The 14,940-nt window shown below is 43.2% G+C and overlaps 2 protein-coding genes across 4 annotated transcripts in view; one reads left to right on the top strand and one right to left on the bottom strand.

Moving 5' to 3' along the window:
- The window catches only part of VIRMA (vir like m6A methyltransferase associated), a 29,567-nt gene extending 26,026 nt beyond the window's left edge, over positions 1-3,541 (top strand). For both annotated transcript variants that reach the window (XM_033155593.1, XM_033155591.1), the window contains exons 22-24: positions 1,120-1,451; positions 2,057-2,200; positions 3,199-3,541. In XM_033155593.1, coding sequence (XP_033011484.1) covers positions 1,120-1,451; positions 2,057-2,200; positions 3,199-3,356 — 634 coding nt within the window. In that variant the 3' untranslated portion in view covers positions 3,357-3,541. The remainder of the gene's footprint in view (positions 1-1,119; positions 1,452-2,056; positions 2,201-3,198) is intronic.
- Positions 3,542-4,526: 985 nt separating this feature from the next.
- LOC117050159 (RING finger protein 151-like) lies at positions 4,527-14,780 on the bottom strand. Of its 2 annotated transcripts, XM_033155589.1 has the most exons (7): positions 13,850-13,863; positions 12,706-12,747; positions 12,198-12,422; positions 7,889-8,028; positions 6,907-7,069; positions 5,733-5,853; positions 4,527-4,825 (listed from the first exon to the last, which is right to left on the bottom strand). In XM_033155589.1, exons 2-7 carry the CDS (start codon positions 12,717-12,719, stop codon positions 4,619-4,621), a joined length of 870 nt encoding a protein of 289 aa, XP_033011480.1. In that variant the 5' UTR covers positions 12,720-12,747; positions 13,850-13,863; the 3' UTR covers positions 4,527-4,618. The 2 variants fall into 2 exon arrangements, with proteins under 2 accessions (XP_033011480.1, XP_033011481.1); XM_033155590.1 differs by lacking the exons at positions 12,706-12,747; positions 13,850-13,863 and adding an exon at positions 14,751-14,780 and having other exon boundaries at positions 4,528-4,825.
- Positions 14,781-14,940: the final 160 nt, after the last annotated feature.

Below are 14,940 nucleotides of genomic sequence, written 5' to 3'. Positions count from 1 at the left end.
AGCATTTAGAAGGGGCAGAATTGTATTTGATAAAAAAAAAATTGTTTTTGACTTCTTTCATGGTTGTTATGGCTTGGTGAAAAGAAAAGTTTCCCTCCCAGCTGCCTGAGAACAAACTGTTAGGCTTCTGCCGTATGTGAGAGAGTGGGTTACATGGAACACTATGCCAAACTATACCTTAGCTTAATGTTGGTTTTCCAGAGAGGAGGTTATGGCCTCTGAGGTCCTCTTCTTTCTGCTGCTGTGACATGATTTGGCTCAGCAGGTTGTCTGAACCCGGTTTCTTGGTTTGTCTAGCTCCAGACAAACCACAAACCTGGGTTTGGAGAAGAAACTAGTCAGGCCATGGCTTTGCTTGCAGCAGGACAAGGGGAAGTGCATATTGGCCGTGATCTTTTCTTTCTCAAGTCTGACACTTGTGTGATTGTATTAAGCCACTGGTCTTAAGCTGGTGGGTCAGAACCCACTAGTAGGTCACATGACCTGTTCCAAGGTGGATTGCAACAGGTGCATTGCCACCATGCAGATAAATACATGGTGAATGATTAAGAAATGTGTCCCCAAGTGCACGTTTGGGTGCAAAATGCATCCTGGGTTTGAAAAGGTTGAAAATACCTGCACTAAGCCATAGTTTGGCTTAAAGAGAGGCTATTCACAAAGGAATTACTTTTAATTTCCAGAAGAGTCATGCTGTACTAAAAACATCCTCTATATACTAATATGAGAGTAACTCTGTCAAATCTAATCTGGCTACCTCGAATCTGAAAATTCAAAAATGAAGCAGGGATGTCTTTATTCCAAATTATTTAATTCAGAAGGTTTTTGTCTTTGGCTGTGCCTATCATTGGTTTAAGCTCCAGCAACCACTATGCCGTTTGGATTAATTGCCACGAAAAATTTTGACTAATACTAATGCAGATGAATAGTGAGAGACAGGATACGGGCTTAGAAAGGATAGGAGAAAGAGACATATTTGCAAACGGCACGTCCACATGCTTCTTCTAGCTTGTGAAGAATTGGTAAAGGTTCACATTCTCATGTATACATTAATACCTGTGTCCTGCTAAACAAAATACCTCGTTAATGACTTTACCTTGCAAAACTTCTGGGCCTTAACAGTGGGAAGTCTGAATACATCGAACCTGCCAAGAGGGCCCATATTGTGCCTCCTCCGAGAGGAAGAGGCAGGGGAGCATTTGGCCAAGGCATTCGGCCCCACGATATCTTCCGTCAGAGGAAGCAGAACACAAGCAGACCGCCCTCTATGCACGTGGACGACTTTGTGGCTGCCGAGAGCAAGGAAGTGGTTCCACCAGATGGGATACAGCCTCCTAAGAGACCGCCTAAAGTTTCACAGAAGATCTCTTCACGGGGCGGGTTCTCAGGGAATCGAGGAGGGCGGGGAGCCTTTCACAGTCCAAATAGATTCTTCACGCCACCTGCTTCGAAAGGTAGGTTTTCTGGTCCACCTGAAATATTTGAGTTTTATGCCTTCTGGAGGACAGATTTGAGGTTCCATTCATTCAACGTGTTCCTTAAAGCGAAGTTAGTTGTAGCACTTCTGCTACTATTCACCATTGCAGCTATCTTTTGGGGGGCTTAGAGTCATGGAATTGTAGAGTTGGAAGGGATCTTGAGGATCATCTAGTCCAACCCCTTGCAATACAGGAATATGCAGCTGTCCTTTACAGGGATTGAACCTGCAAGCTTGGCATTATCAGCACCATGCTAACCAGCTGAGCTATCTTTGCAGTAAGCTTTGTCCACAAAGGATGCAATCTCAGGCTTTGGCCTTCTAGTCGCAGCCCCCTACAAACTGAGATGTTGTAAAAAAAAAGTTTGATGTTCTTTGATTCTCCAAACAAACCTGTTGCTGTCCCCATTTTACAGATGGGGAATTGAGAGGTAGAAGGAATGGCTTGTTCAAGACTGCTTAGTGTGTCTGCCTGGCCAAGCTAGGTGCTACCTTCCATCCAGCATGCAACTCCACAATCTGAGTTGAATATTTAGAAACAAAGGCAATTCACAAATGGCTTAGTTGTGCTTTTTCATTTAGGAAACTACAGTCGCCGTGAAGGAGCTAGAGGATCAAGCTGGAGTGCACAGAGTTCTCCGCGAGGCACCTACAATGAAAGCAGAGGAGGCCAAAGCAACTTCAACAGGGGTCCACTTCCACCTCTAAGGCCGTTAAGTTCAGCAGGTTTGTGGTTTCCCTCCCCTTGAAATTAAATGCACAATCAGTTCAACCAGTGGTATTTTTCTTCAGTTTTGATTTATGGCACTTATCTCCTTCCTTCACCAAAAGACACCTTACAAAATAAGTCAAAAATAATAAAATGGCTAAATGCAAACTCAAAAGAGACTGGGTCCTCAGACAAAAATGTCACTTTAAAAAGTTGGTCAACAATGATGGGAGCTGTAGCAATATTTAGAGGGCCACAGGCTCCCTGTTCCTGCTTTATTGCAATTATATACTTTGTTTGCCAAGGCATCCAGCATGGCTTACAATATAAAACACTAAAATTAAAGCAAAATAAACAGTTCAAAATATAGATTTTTGGGGTGGGGTGGGAGGATAGTTTCAGGCTCCTGTGTCCCTTCATGAGCTAATGACCTGATCTCCTTTGCATGGGCTTTATCCACTGAAGCATAATTTTCATGTTTTACTTGCCGGTGGTTGAAACTATTGCATTGTAAATAAGTGTACATGTATAATGATGAATACCAAAAGTAAGCTTGTGCTATTCATTTTGATCTATGATCTGCAGTCCTAGCAAGATTAAATATATCTCATATTTCCAGCCTGATTTTATAATAGAATTAGAGATGGAAGGGAACCTGAGGGTCATCTATGCAGGAATCTCAGCTAAAGTGTCCATGACAGATCATCCAACCATAATGGGGCTTGCTCAGAAGTAGTGAATTAGTGAAGCTTAAATGAAACTAGGTGTGCTTAGGATTCTAGCATTAATAAGTTTGCCTCGGTGTCTGTTGTATAGTAGGCAAAAAACCTGGCCGTTATGATGGCACAGATTTCTATACAGTGCTGGTTAAATGTATATTGAGTTCTGTATTAATATCATAGGTTGGAGGCTGTTTTTAGAGGCCTCAGTATAGTTGCAATGCATAATTTGGCCCTTATTCATAAACAGTAGAAATCATCACTGTACTGTTACCAGTTATCTCTCTTTTTTTAAGGCTACCGGCCAAGTCCTCGTGATCGTGCTTCCAGAGGCCGTGGTGGACTTGGGCCATCTTGGGCAAGCACAAATAGCGGCAGTAGTGGTGGCTCAAGAGGAAAGTTTGTTGGCGGAGGCAGCGGAAGAGGGCGTCATGTCCGCTCTTTTACTCGATAAACACACCATTGAGAACATTCTGACTGTGAACGTTTCAAGATGATGGCAAATTGCTTAAGGACCAACGCTAGACTTACTGGTATCAGGGGGCAGAAAGAGACTTTTTTTTTGGTTTGGAAAAAAATCCCATTTTGTTTGATACAAGATCTGAGATTTCAATAAAACTGGTTTTTTGTGTTAGTGTGTTTATAGTTGCCTATGCTTTTATGGCACTTATGCCAGAAGTACAAGTTAAGATTTGGTTTTAAGTCTTGCAACATAGCCTTCATTGGAGGTAAGTAGCAACAGCCATTCCAAGGCAACAGTGTTTTATTTAACAGTTTGTATACCACTTGATCGTAAAACAACCACCTCTAAGCTGTTGACAAAAATATAAAATACTATATAACCATACACAAGTTATATTAGTTTTATTAGGTCAATTCATTTCGTAGGACACCATAGCCAATGGTATGGGTCATTTCTTGTCAGCTGACACAAGCAGGAGCAAAGGTTTGTGGGAAGTTGGTCCATTTCCCTCAGGTTTTTTCCCCCTGCCTGATGCAGCAGTACATTCCTCCTTGGCTCTCCTGGCTTAAGCCAAGTTTCATTGGATTCTTTCATTTTTCTATTTGCTGCTTTTTTGTTTCTTCTTCTGAGTACACAGAACTTTGTTCGCTTCCCCCCCCAGACCTTTTTTTTAAAAAAAAATCCTTAAGAGTAAAACTAAAAAAAATAGTAAAACCTTAGGACAGGAATTTAATAACTCAAAAATAATTGAAATAAACAGCTAAGCTAAAAACAGATCAAAATGTTAACTTCTTCATGTCTGGAAAAACTTGCCTGAACAAAAATGTTTTAGCAGACACTGGAAAAAGTGCAGTGAAGGTGCTTGTCAATAGGCATGGAGTTCCAAGTGTGGGTGCTGCCATGCAAAAAGATCTATTTTTTTACAAGTGTGATGCACCTGTAATAGTGCCAGTGCTGCAGATTGAATTGACTGAATAGAAATATACAGGGTAAGGCAATTCCTGAAGCAAACTTTTCCTAACTGTTAAGGGCTTTGTATACTAACGCTAACAGCTTGAAGTTGGTTCAATAACAAATCTGCAATCAGCGCAGATCTTTGAGCGGAGGTGTTGTCCGCCGACAGAATCTTATTGCTGTCAGCAGGTGGACTGCAGGATTCTACACCAATTGTCATTTGCCAGATCCAGAAAAAGGAAGCACCACATAAAGCAGACTGCAGCAATCCAATCTTATATAACAGCCACCTCTGGCTTTCACTTCATGCTTTCCAGTCGGGTCAGAGGTCGAACGTGCGTTGCTTTCTTGCTTCCACCCCTAGTCAACCGACAGTCTTCCTGGAGAGTCTTCACTAACTCCAGTAATTCTAGCTTTTCAAGCTGTGCCTGCTCCAGTTCTTGGTGATGCTGCCTCTCTGTTGCCAGCAGGGTACGTATGTCAGACATCATCCTGGACATCTGGCTCTGAAAAGCGTAAAAGAGTTTTTCAAGTGTTGCACTGGGACTGCCTGTTAACAGATCAGGCACCCCCAAACTGCCAGATGTTTTGGCCTACAACTCCCATGATCCCTAGCTAACAAGACCAGTGGTCAGGGATGATGGGAATTGTAGTCCAAAGCATCTAGAGGGCTGAAGTTTGGGGATGCCTGAGTTAGATGCTCACAATTTCATATCTATCACATTTGTTTCTTTCCCTTCCTCCAAGGACCTCAGGGTAGCATAGAGATAACAGAGCCTAGATTTCATGGATCTGTCCCTTTCTTGTATCCAGACTGCTGCAAAGCAGATATTTCTGCCCACTCTCCAAGGCAAGGGAGAGAGGCTGCATCATCCTGGAATGACTTGGGCCCAGGCCTAAATGCTTCTGTACCCAGAGTTTAAGGTAAAGCAAAATGTGCATGGGCATTCTGAAGGCTATTGCAATGATTGTGCTCTCCCTGTTATCCCAGTAAATTTGGGGAAATAACTCTCAGCAGGTGGGGGATGTGTGGTAGGGAAGGCCCTTCTAGGCCAACTTGGAAGTAGTCCCGGTTTTTATTAATGGTCCACCTCCAAATTAATATAATATTAATGGGACTGGTTCTAAAATAGATGCTGTAGGTGAGACTTCCACAGCTGTTGTTGGACTTCAACTCCCATCAGCCCCAGCTGGCCTGGCCAATGAGCAAGGATGATGGGAATTGTAGTCCAAATCACCTGGACAGCACAAGGTTGGGGAAGGCAGCTGTCAGGTGCTTGAGGACTGTGGCTACCCTCTGGAAACTGAAAAAGAGTACAGCATAGAAAAGCTGCCAGGAATACCAATTCACCAGAGGCAACATTTTAAGGGAGGGAGATGACCTCATAGCTAATGGCAATACAATTTGTTTACCTTTAGCTCTTCAATCTGATTTTGCAAAAGACTCTCCTTTTGCACCATATGCTTCCTTTGAGAATCTAGTCGAGATTCCATCTCATGTTTTGCCTCTTCCATCCGGTAGATCATCTCTGACCTTAAAAAAACCGCAAAAACTTTTTGTTACTCAGCCTACCTGTTTTTAATCTGAATATAGAGGAAACTCGAAACTTACACACATTCAGTTTTATGTGCTTGGCATTTTTTTTTTAAGGGGGCAAATGTCTGGGAAAAAAGACTATGGCAATCCCTCCCACCATTGTCTTGTCTCATTGTTCATTCTGCTTTAATTTTGAGAAGGATTGCTTGGACTGAAACAAACAACATGCACCTGTTCACACGTAAGCTAAGCCAATACTCTGATTTGTATCCTCTTGCGAGGAGGACAGCTGGTGCAGCTGAATAGTGTGCACCAGCAAATTGATCATTCACAAAAAGCGATGGTTTGTTTTAGACCAGGACTTGCCATTATATGTGAACAGGGCCACTAATTACCAAAACAGGAAGTAGTGTTTAATCTATCAGTTTTGCACTAATAATTCTGTAAGTCACAAACAAGATCTGTTTTTTTTATCTTCCATCTGTTTTATGTGATATCTGCATCTTCCTTCGGCCCAAGATAAACATCTCATTTTAACAGCCCCAGCTTCACTCACATGGGCATTTCCCATAAGCTAGTAATGTTAAAGATGCTTTTCATTTATGACTGACGTAGGTTTGAGGTTACCACCAAGCAGCACACAAGCTTATGTTACACAAAAAAGATGTCAACAAATCTTTTATTTCAATCAAATCAGGATGATAGAATACCAGTGTAACTCAGGTGGGAAAATAGGAGGAAGAGGTGGTGATGGCAATAGAAGCAATTTGCCAAGTTACCAAAATGGTTTCCTGAGCACCTAGGAAATTGCAGCAGTATTGAAGAACAGTCTGCTTGTGCATGTTTTAGAGATATAGGCAAAATATTTAGGTTACAGTTCATGCTTTAGGCATGGCCAAACTTGGCCCTCCAGATGTTTTGGGACTACAACTCTCACCATCCCTAGCTAACAGGACCAGTGGTCAGGAATGATGGGAACTGTAGTCCCCAAACATCTGGAGGGCCAAGTCAATCCATGAGCAGCCAAGTTAAGGGGAAGAATAGCTTTACCTGAGCAGTTCTAGTTCCGTTCTCAGCTCTGCCACACAATTATGTTGCGCATCATCAGCGCTGAGGATGGCATACCCACAACCTTTGGGGCACTCGCGGCTCCTGTATTCGCACACTGCCAAGTGGCTGTCTAGGTTACGTCTTTCAACCCGAGCTGGGCAACCTGATTGGAAAGCAGAAGGTTGGAGAATGTGCACCAGAGAGAGAGAGAGAGAGAATTCATTTCCCCCATAATCTTCTGACATGGAGACAACGATAGACTGCGCCCCTGAGAGGTCACTTCAGAGCTGCTAATGCAGCAAAAACAATGTAGAAGGCAGCGGGAACAAGCTACCGGTTTCTGCAGTCCCTGTGATTCTCCAGCAGTTTGACTTTACCCATAGAGGTGCACTCCATTGTCGCTCAAGACCAGGGGTCGGCAACCTAAGGCCCATGGACTCCTGCCACCCACTTGGTCGGCTCCTGTGCAATGCGCTATACCAGAGCGGAGCAGAATGGGGACCGCCTTCCGCAATGCTGCCTGGCTTTCCATTGGCTGCAGGAAGGTCCTGCAACCAATGGGAAGCTGCGCACGCCTCCTCCGCACCAGAAATAGCATTTGCGCATGCACACACTGCGGCGTCTGCGGGACCGTGAACTGGCCCAAGCCACAAAAACTTTGCCGACTCCTGCTCAAGACAGAAGGATGCTAACAACAGCACCACCACTCTTGAGGAATCTAGGTTAGTGTTTCCTACTGTGCGCAGGTGCAAGGATTCACCAAGGGGACACTGGCACACCAACTGCCTTTCAGTTCCCCAAACACCAACACTGAATCCATACTTTGCTTTGGCTAGTGTTGGCAACAGGCAGAAATGGAACAGGAAGGGGTGCTCACACAGGAAATTCCCTTTAGTCTAGATTCCAGAACCGTGGGACTGAATTCAGGTGAAAACGGAGATCTACCATATTTGCAAGATAACCATCTCTGCATTTTACCTACCGCTATTTGAACAGGGGACCCGGCTGCATTCACACTCGCGTTCATGTCGGTCAATGGATTCCAGTGAGCACACCATTTCACAGCCACACTCTCTGTTCCTGCAGCGAATCTGGAGTCGATTGAGATCATTCTTCATATATCTGGGTACAGAAGTTAATTATTTTTATTTTTGCAATACTGCAAAATCGCTTGCTAAGATATAGCATATCACATGCTCCCCAGTTCTCTGAGAGGTGAGACATTCCAGAGTCAGTGCTAACTGATTCAGTTTTCTTTGGATGAGGCCACATGGCAGATTAACCATGACTGCGTAGTAATTGGTTTCCTTGCAAGTATACAGGCAGAGCACAAGCAAAGGTAAACAGCAGATCCCCAGAAAGGCAATTTGCACCACAAGGCATTTCTAGCCTTGAAGTTAAAAGCTTCCACACTCTACCTTCTGCCTGTCTATCTCCTAAAAGTGCTGCACTAACTTCCATACACTACACCAGCCACTCTCTTCAGTGGGGCTGTGGTGCCACCCTCCTTACCCATAACATTCTGGAGAAATATCTGTATCAAGAAGCCATCGTCTAACAATTAGGTCCCATAGAGAAACATCCCCTGGCCACTGTGAGCCATTAACCATAACATCCTTTCCTCAAAACTCAAGACTATGATCAGCCATTGTTTTAAGGCAGGGGTGAGAAATCACAGGTCTGATCACCGAATGTGACCCTTCAGACCTACCTGGCTTTCAGAATTTCTTCACTGCTCTACCCCTCACAGGCCCTGCTCACCACTGGCATGTTGCCCCTGGAAGGCAACACCCCCTTGTCACAATTATAATGCACATGTTTCCAGAAAGTTGGCAACCCTAATGAAGCAGAAGCACCATGGCCAACTTGTGTTATTTGGCAACACAGTAGGGGAGAGGGGGGCACCTTTCAACAATTTTTACTTAAGAATTATTTGTGAAGTAATACTGCTTTAAAAACTAAAGTTCTAAGTACCATTAACTAAATTGATACCTGAGGTATCCTCTCAATTTTTGCCATAGTTTCTAGACAAAGGCAAAATACCAAATTTTACATTTTTAATGAAGCATGTACTTTGTTGAAATCTGCCCCTCCCGGGGGGCAGTTATCAACGGGAGGTGGGGTACATTTCAACAATTGAAAAAAAATCTACTAATTTCATACATTTTACCAAAATAAACTTCATTCACAAAATAATATAGTTATTATTATATAACTGCAGTGATTCCTGGATTGCTGTAAGGTTCTCAGTTAGTTGCTCATGAGTAAGCAGCCAGAACTCCGCTGTTTCCTTTAAAGATTTTATTGTGCAAACTATGTACAGTGCAGAGCTAAAAAGTTAATGTCTGTATCAAGCGGTGTCAGAATCCGGGAATGGCACCTTCCGGTTCTGACCCCAACAAAAGAGTTTCAGTATACGAAAACCCCGCCTAACATCCTTTCTTTTCACCCCACGACGTCTTTGGGGCGACAGAAATTGCGTTCCCCCGTATCACCCTCGGGACTGTGGGAGTGCTGGGTCTCTCTTGCATCCCCAGAGCCTCTACTCCCCTTCCCCTGTGAACTCTCCCCCTCCTCGCTGGATATCTCCCCGCTCCTTTCGCTACCAGAGGAGGAGCTGCTGGCAAGGTGGGACTGGGACCCTCTGTAGCATCCGGAGAGCCCTTCCACCACCTTGCGCTGCAGCAGGGACAATTCTCTGACATAATCTGAAAGAGCCAAAATAATAGGGCTAAGAATTTTAATTATTAGGATCTTAATATTAAAATACACGTCTTAAACTGTATGGAAAGTAACATCTTAAACTTTTCAAATCTCCTAAATTTATACTTTATTTTTTCTAATTCAAAAACAAATAATAAATTATCTTGAATATTTTAAGTGATTATTAAAATTTTAAGAGGAAACAAGATTTTATTGATGCTTCTAATGAGTTCTTTGTTTATAAATTCTATTTAAAGCAACAGTAGGCCTAACAAAACGAAGTTGAGTGTTTTAAATGTAACAACCCTGATTAGCCCTAATAGTTCTACTATACACTGTTATAGGCCTAGGCTTATCATGCTTCATGTAGCCATAAACTGTAGCCTAAAATTATCCTGAAACTTTTAAATCCAAGCTAGGTGTTGATCTAAAAAATTACAAGTCAATTTTCATAATTACTTAACTGAAAAATGGTAAGGGGCACCTTTCAACACTGTTGAAATGTACCCCCCTAAGCTCTGTTGAAATCTGCCCCTGGTGCAGCCTTTTTGGTTAAAGTATTATCAACCATTTTAGAAAAAATAATTGTGACTTATTGATAGTGTATTTAGAAGCATAATTAAATAAACTATTAGGTGAATAAATATAACTTACCTAATTAAAAGATTACTGGTTGATTAACTGTTTCAAAATCAAAGTTTCCTTTTCACTTTTTGGGGGTTAGAACTTGATCCACTGAGTAACACAACAGTTGTAAAAAGAAATGGCTGAAAACTAAATGTCAGCAGTTACTCATACTAAAACCTTATTGGCTGGCATATTGGCCAATCATTGTGCAGTATTAGAAGTCAGATATTCCAGTTGTTGAAAGGTGCCCCATGTTGAAATGTACCCCCCTCTCCCCTAAGTCAACACTTGTTTGTGACATTTATGTTTAAGATGTGTTCATTCTTTATTACACAAAGGTAAAGGGACCCCTGACCATTAGGTCAAGTCATGTCCGACTCTGGGGTTGCGGCGCTCATCTCGCGTTACTGGCTGAGGGAGCCGGCGTACAGCTTCCGGGTCATGTGGCCAGCATGACTCAGCCACTTCTGACGAACCAGAACAGCGCACGGAAACGCCGTTTACCTTCCCGCCGGAGCGGTACCTATTTATCTACTTGCACTTTGACATGCTTTCGAACTGCTAGGTGGGCAGGAGCTGGGACCAAGCAACAGGAGCTCACCCTGTCGCGGGGATTCGAACTGCCGACCTTCTGATCAGCAAGCCCTAGGCTCTGTGGTTTAACCCACAGCACCACCCGCGTCCCTTCTTTATTACATACAATACTTTAAAAACATGTATTGTAGGTATTACCACTTATGCTGTCCTATCCTTTTGTTTTTCAAATGTTGTGTTTTTAAAACCTTAGCTGTTAGTAGGTTAATGAAGCTTTAAGCAGTTTGCTCCACCCTTGAGAAAAGGAGATTGGTTAAGCCAATAATTTTCCTAGCAACTGCACAGATATCCTAGCAGAAATTGTGTGTGTGTGTGTGTGTGGTTCTTTTGTGCAAAGGAGCAAGGTTAAAAGGGGTGCAATCAGAGGTGTGAATTCAGATCAAGCCGAAACTTTGTGATGCAAGCAATCTGGACTTTGCTACATACTCTGGACCTATGTAATAGGATTATGTTTCCACGTACGAGAAGAGGACAATATAGAGGTATTTTTGATAACTGGAACTTGGCACTGGATCCTGTGGGACAGAATATTCTTGTCTATCCTGTATTTCAATAAAAGCAGTTCTCTCTTTATTCAAATTTGGAAAAGGTTTCACAGTGAACCCCAAAGAGTTAATGTGTCTGCAGCACATCCTGCTGCCTCACTCTTTTCTTATACAGTGGTACCTCTGGATATGCACACCTCTGGTTGCAAACCCGGAAGTATTTTTCTAGGTTTCACTGTGCGCATATGCGCAGAAGCGCTCTACACGCCGTGCGCAGAACAGGCATCTCTGGTTGCGAATTCCTTGGGATCCAACTGGAGCTCTGGAATGGATCACGTGCACAACCGGAGATACATCTCTTTCCTTGTAGGAACATTTTCTCTTCAGAGTGAAATAGACCAAATCTAGGCTTACTAAGCCCAGTCAATTTCATTAATTTGCATGACATATGGTAGGGGTGGCCAACTCCCAAGAGACTGTGATCTACTTACAGAGTTAAAAACTGGCAATGATCTACCCCCTTTTGTGGGGTTCAGGTCAAAGTTGTTGAACTTTTCTGGGGAGGAGGAAAGCCCCGTTTCTTAGGCTTCAGGTCAAAGCCCTGGTTTTGGGGGGTGCAGGGCAAAAAAAATTGAGCTTTTTTTAGGGGAGCCAAAGTTGTTGAGCTTCTTTGGGGGAGTCAGTGATCTACCACAGACATCCAGTGATGTACCAGTAGATCATGATCTATCTGTTGGACGTGCCTGACATATGGGGTAGTAACTTTAGTAAGGAAAACCAAACAAACAGGACGCTCCATCCCTCAGCCTTACATTTGCATAGTATTTACTCAAACTACTAGTGTAGGATTAGATTTCATGATAGCGGCAAGTAATTACGCACCTGTAAAGCGGTCGAAGGACAGACAGATCAAGTGGCTGACGATCTTCTGGGCAGTTGCTGTGATGGACAAGCCACCCGTGTATGCAGGAAGTGCAGAAAGCATGTTCGCAAGGAGCCTGCAAGGGATCTTCCAACACATCTCGGCAGATGCAGCACAGGAGCCCTTCATTCACATAACCGACGAAGCGCTCAATATCATATCCCATTTTCTCAATGACCTCTAGCCTGCTATGGAAATGAAAGCACAGAATTAGTAACAGACTGAGAAATGCAGCCACATTACCTCTGAAAGTCAAGCGAGCACCATTATCACCCTTGTACCTTAAGATCTGAAGAGATATGATGCAGAGGGAATGAAGTGGCTTGTGAGTTTTATGCCATTTCCCAAGTAGCCCAGAGGCTGCTTATGCAGAGCAATCACTAGGGACCGTCAGAATCTGGATGCAATTCCAATTTGCAACCTTTCCCCAAGCATGCAAAGCCATAGCATAGACAAGAGGAAACTTACACTTTTTTGTTCATTTAGTTGTGTCTCAACCTGCGAGAGGGCCTTTTTTAATAGAGAAAAACACATGCAGGCATTGATTTCAAGCTTCTTTGCAACATGTCACAGCCCCTCAAAAAATAATACATTGCCTTTTCAGTATTCAGTTTCTTTTCAGAGAAACCCTAATTAGATTTAGGAGGATTAATGCTTCTTTCTCCATTAAGTATGCAAAGCAGCCAGAGCACTGGATCAAAGCAACTAAGAGCCACCTGCTTCTTTCTCAGGTGTCATTCTAGAAAGATTCTCTGGATTAAGTGGCATATGGAATGGGTTCTAAACTCTGAGCTTACAAAGTGTTTATTATGTGAACTGTGCATGTGAACGGAATGTACTCACTCTGCAATAATACTGTTTCATATTTTTAATGGTGGGGCTATTTTTATTTTTTAACATGGAATATTCCGATACTTTCTGCTGGAATTTTTTTTTGGTAAAGCATAATGTTATAGAACATAAAGTAAGCAAATTATTACATTTTCATATAAGTAGCCTGCTGTATTCCCTATAAAGATTTCTATGTTATAAAAATGGCTCTGTATAAACTGTGGTTTTTAACTGTCGCACTCTGTTTGCTTCATTGCACCTCTCTCCAAGAACATGGAAAACACGTTTATTTATTAAGCTTCCTAAGTACTCAACCCACTGGGGTAGCTGCCACCCCTACTTTTCACACAGCTACAGAAAACATATTCTAAATTTTGACAGCAGGAAACAACAGAGGAAAGGGGAAGAAAGCAGATGGGAAGCAGCATGTGACTGTTTTGGTCACAGGGGCTTAGGGCCAGCCTTTCCAACCCTATTTTGCACATCTACACTCAAAAGTTCAAGCCAGCACAGTTGGCCAAAACATTTGGAGGGCAAATGAGCCAGTGTGGAGTAGTGGTTAGAGAAGGCATAGGCAAACTTGGCCCTCCAGATGTTTTTGGACTACAACTCCCATTATCCCTAGCTAACAGCACCAGTGGTCAGGGATGATGGGAATTGTAGTCCCAAAACATCTGGAGGGCTGAGTTTGCCTATGCCTGGGTTAGTGTGTTGGACTAGGACCTGGAATCCTCATGAAGCTCACTGGGTAACCTTGTGCCATTCACTCATTCTAACTTACCTCACAGGGTTCTTGTGAGGAGAGATGTATGCCACCTTGCAATCCTTGGAGGAAAGGTGGGACACAAATAAAATGAGAATAGGTACAGCTGGGGATGGGAACTAGGCTAAGGGACATGCTATCTGGAGATGCTGGTGACTGAACCTGGGGCCTGCTGCAGGCAAGCAGATGTTCTTACCACTGAGCTACAGACAGTACATATTTTATTTTGTTTATTTCAAAGAATTTATAGGCCGCTTGAGTGTAGAAGACCCCCCCCCAAAAGCAGTTTTACAGAAAGCCACAACTCCTCCATCTCATGCTTTAACAACTGTCTGAAGAAGTGTGCATGCACACGAAAGCTCATACCAAGAACAAACTTAATTGGCTTCTAAGGTGCTACTGGAAGGATTTTTTTTAAATTTTGTTTCAACTGTCAGCAAAAACAGACTAAGGCAGCTGCTCCTGATTCAGGATATCAGCAACTTGGTATAGAACCGTAGTTCCCAACGTGGGGCAATTTGATTTTTAAGGGGGTGCAATTTGAGAATGAGTTATTAACAGTTCATGGTCTTTTAGGCTTCCTGCACGTGAATAGCTCACTTTTTGAATAATAAGAATTATATGTCACGAGGGCGGGGTGCATCAGGATTTTAAGGATGCTTAGGTGGGGCATAGCCAAAAAAAGGTTGGGAACCACTGGTATAGAATCACAGAATGGTACCCAATGTGCTTTTGACAAAAGCGGGCTGTTGGTTCCCCAAATATCACACTGTAACCTATTAAGTCTTTTGAAAAAAATAAAAGCTGAGCACCCTTGCAAATTAATTTTAGCCTTTTCTTTTTTGGGGGGCGGGGAGAGGGTTACTTTTTAAAAGCATACAGGCAAAAGCGCTATCAGAAAACAAGGGGAGCCACCTGCCTCAAAGCTTCCCGCCCAAGGCACGTTTCAGAGTGGCGATTCCTTTCCTCCTTCCTGCCCTGCAAGCGTAGGCCCAGAAATGGCTCTTCTTCGCCTCACCAGCTTCGCGAAAGAGCGCTTCCGCAACATCAATGCTCCCCAGAGGCCACCGTCCAGTCCCTACGCGCCTCCACCCCCGCCAATCAGAGGA

This window comes from Lacerta agilis, chromosome 7 (genome assembly GCF_009819535.1).
Source record: "Lacerta agilis isolate rLacAgi1 chromosome 7, rLacAgi1.pri, whole genome shotgun sequence".
NCBI classification, from domain to species: domain Eukaryota; kingdom Metazoa; phylum Chordata; class Lepidosauria; order Squamata; family Lacertidae; genus Lacerta; species Lacerta agilis.
The sequence above is the reverse complement of the archived record's forward strand: the minus strand, read 5'-3'. Positions and strand labels throughout refer to the sequence as shown.

What these genes read in the sequence shown, in the direction of transcription:
- LOC117050159 (XM_033155589.1), bottom strand. An exon ending in GTCCTTCGACCGCTTTACAG is followed by an intron (nt 8,029 to 12,197) that starts GTGCGTAATTAC and finishes TTCTGTACCCAG; the next exon opens with ATATATGAAGAATGATCTCA. An exon ending in ACGGAACTAGAACTGCTCAG is followed by an intron (nt 5,854 to 6,906) that starts GTAAAGCTATTC and finishes GGTTTTTTTAAG; the next exon opens with GTCAGAGATGATCTACCGGA.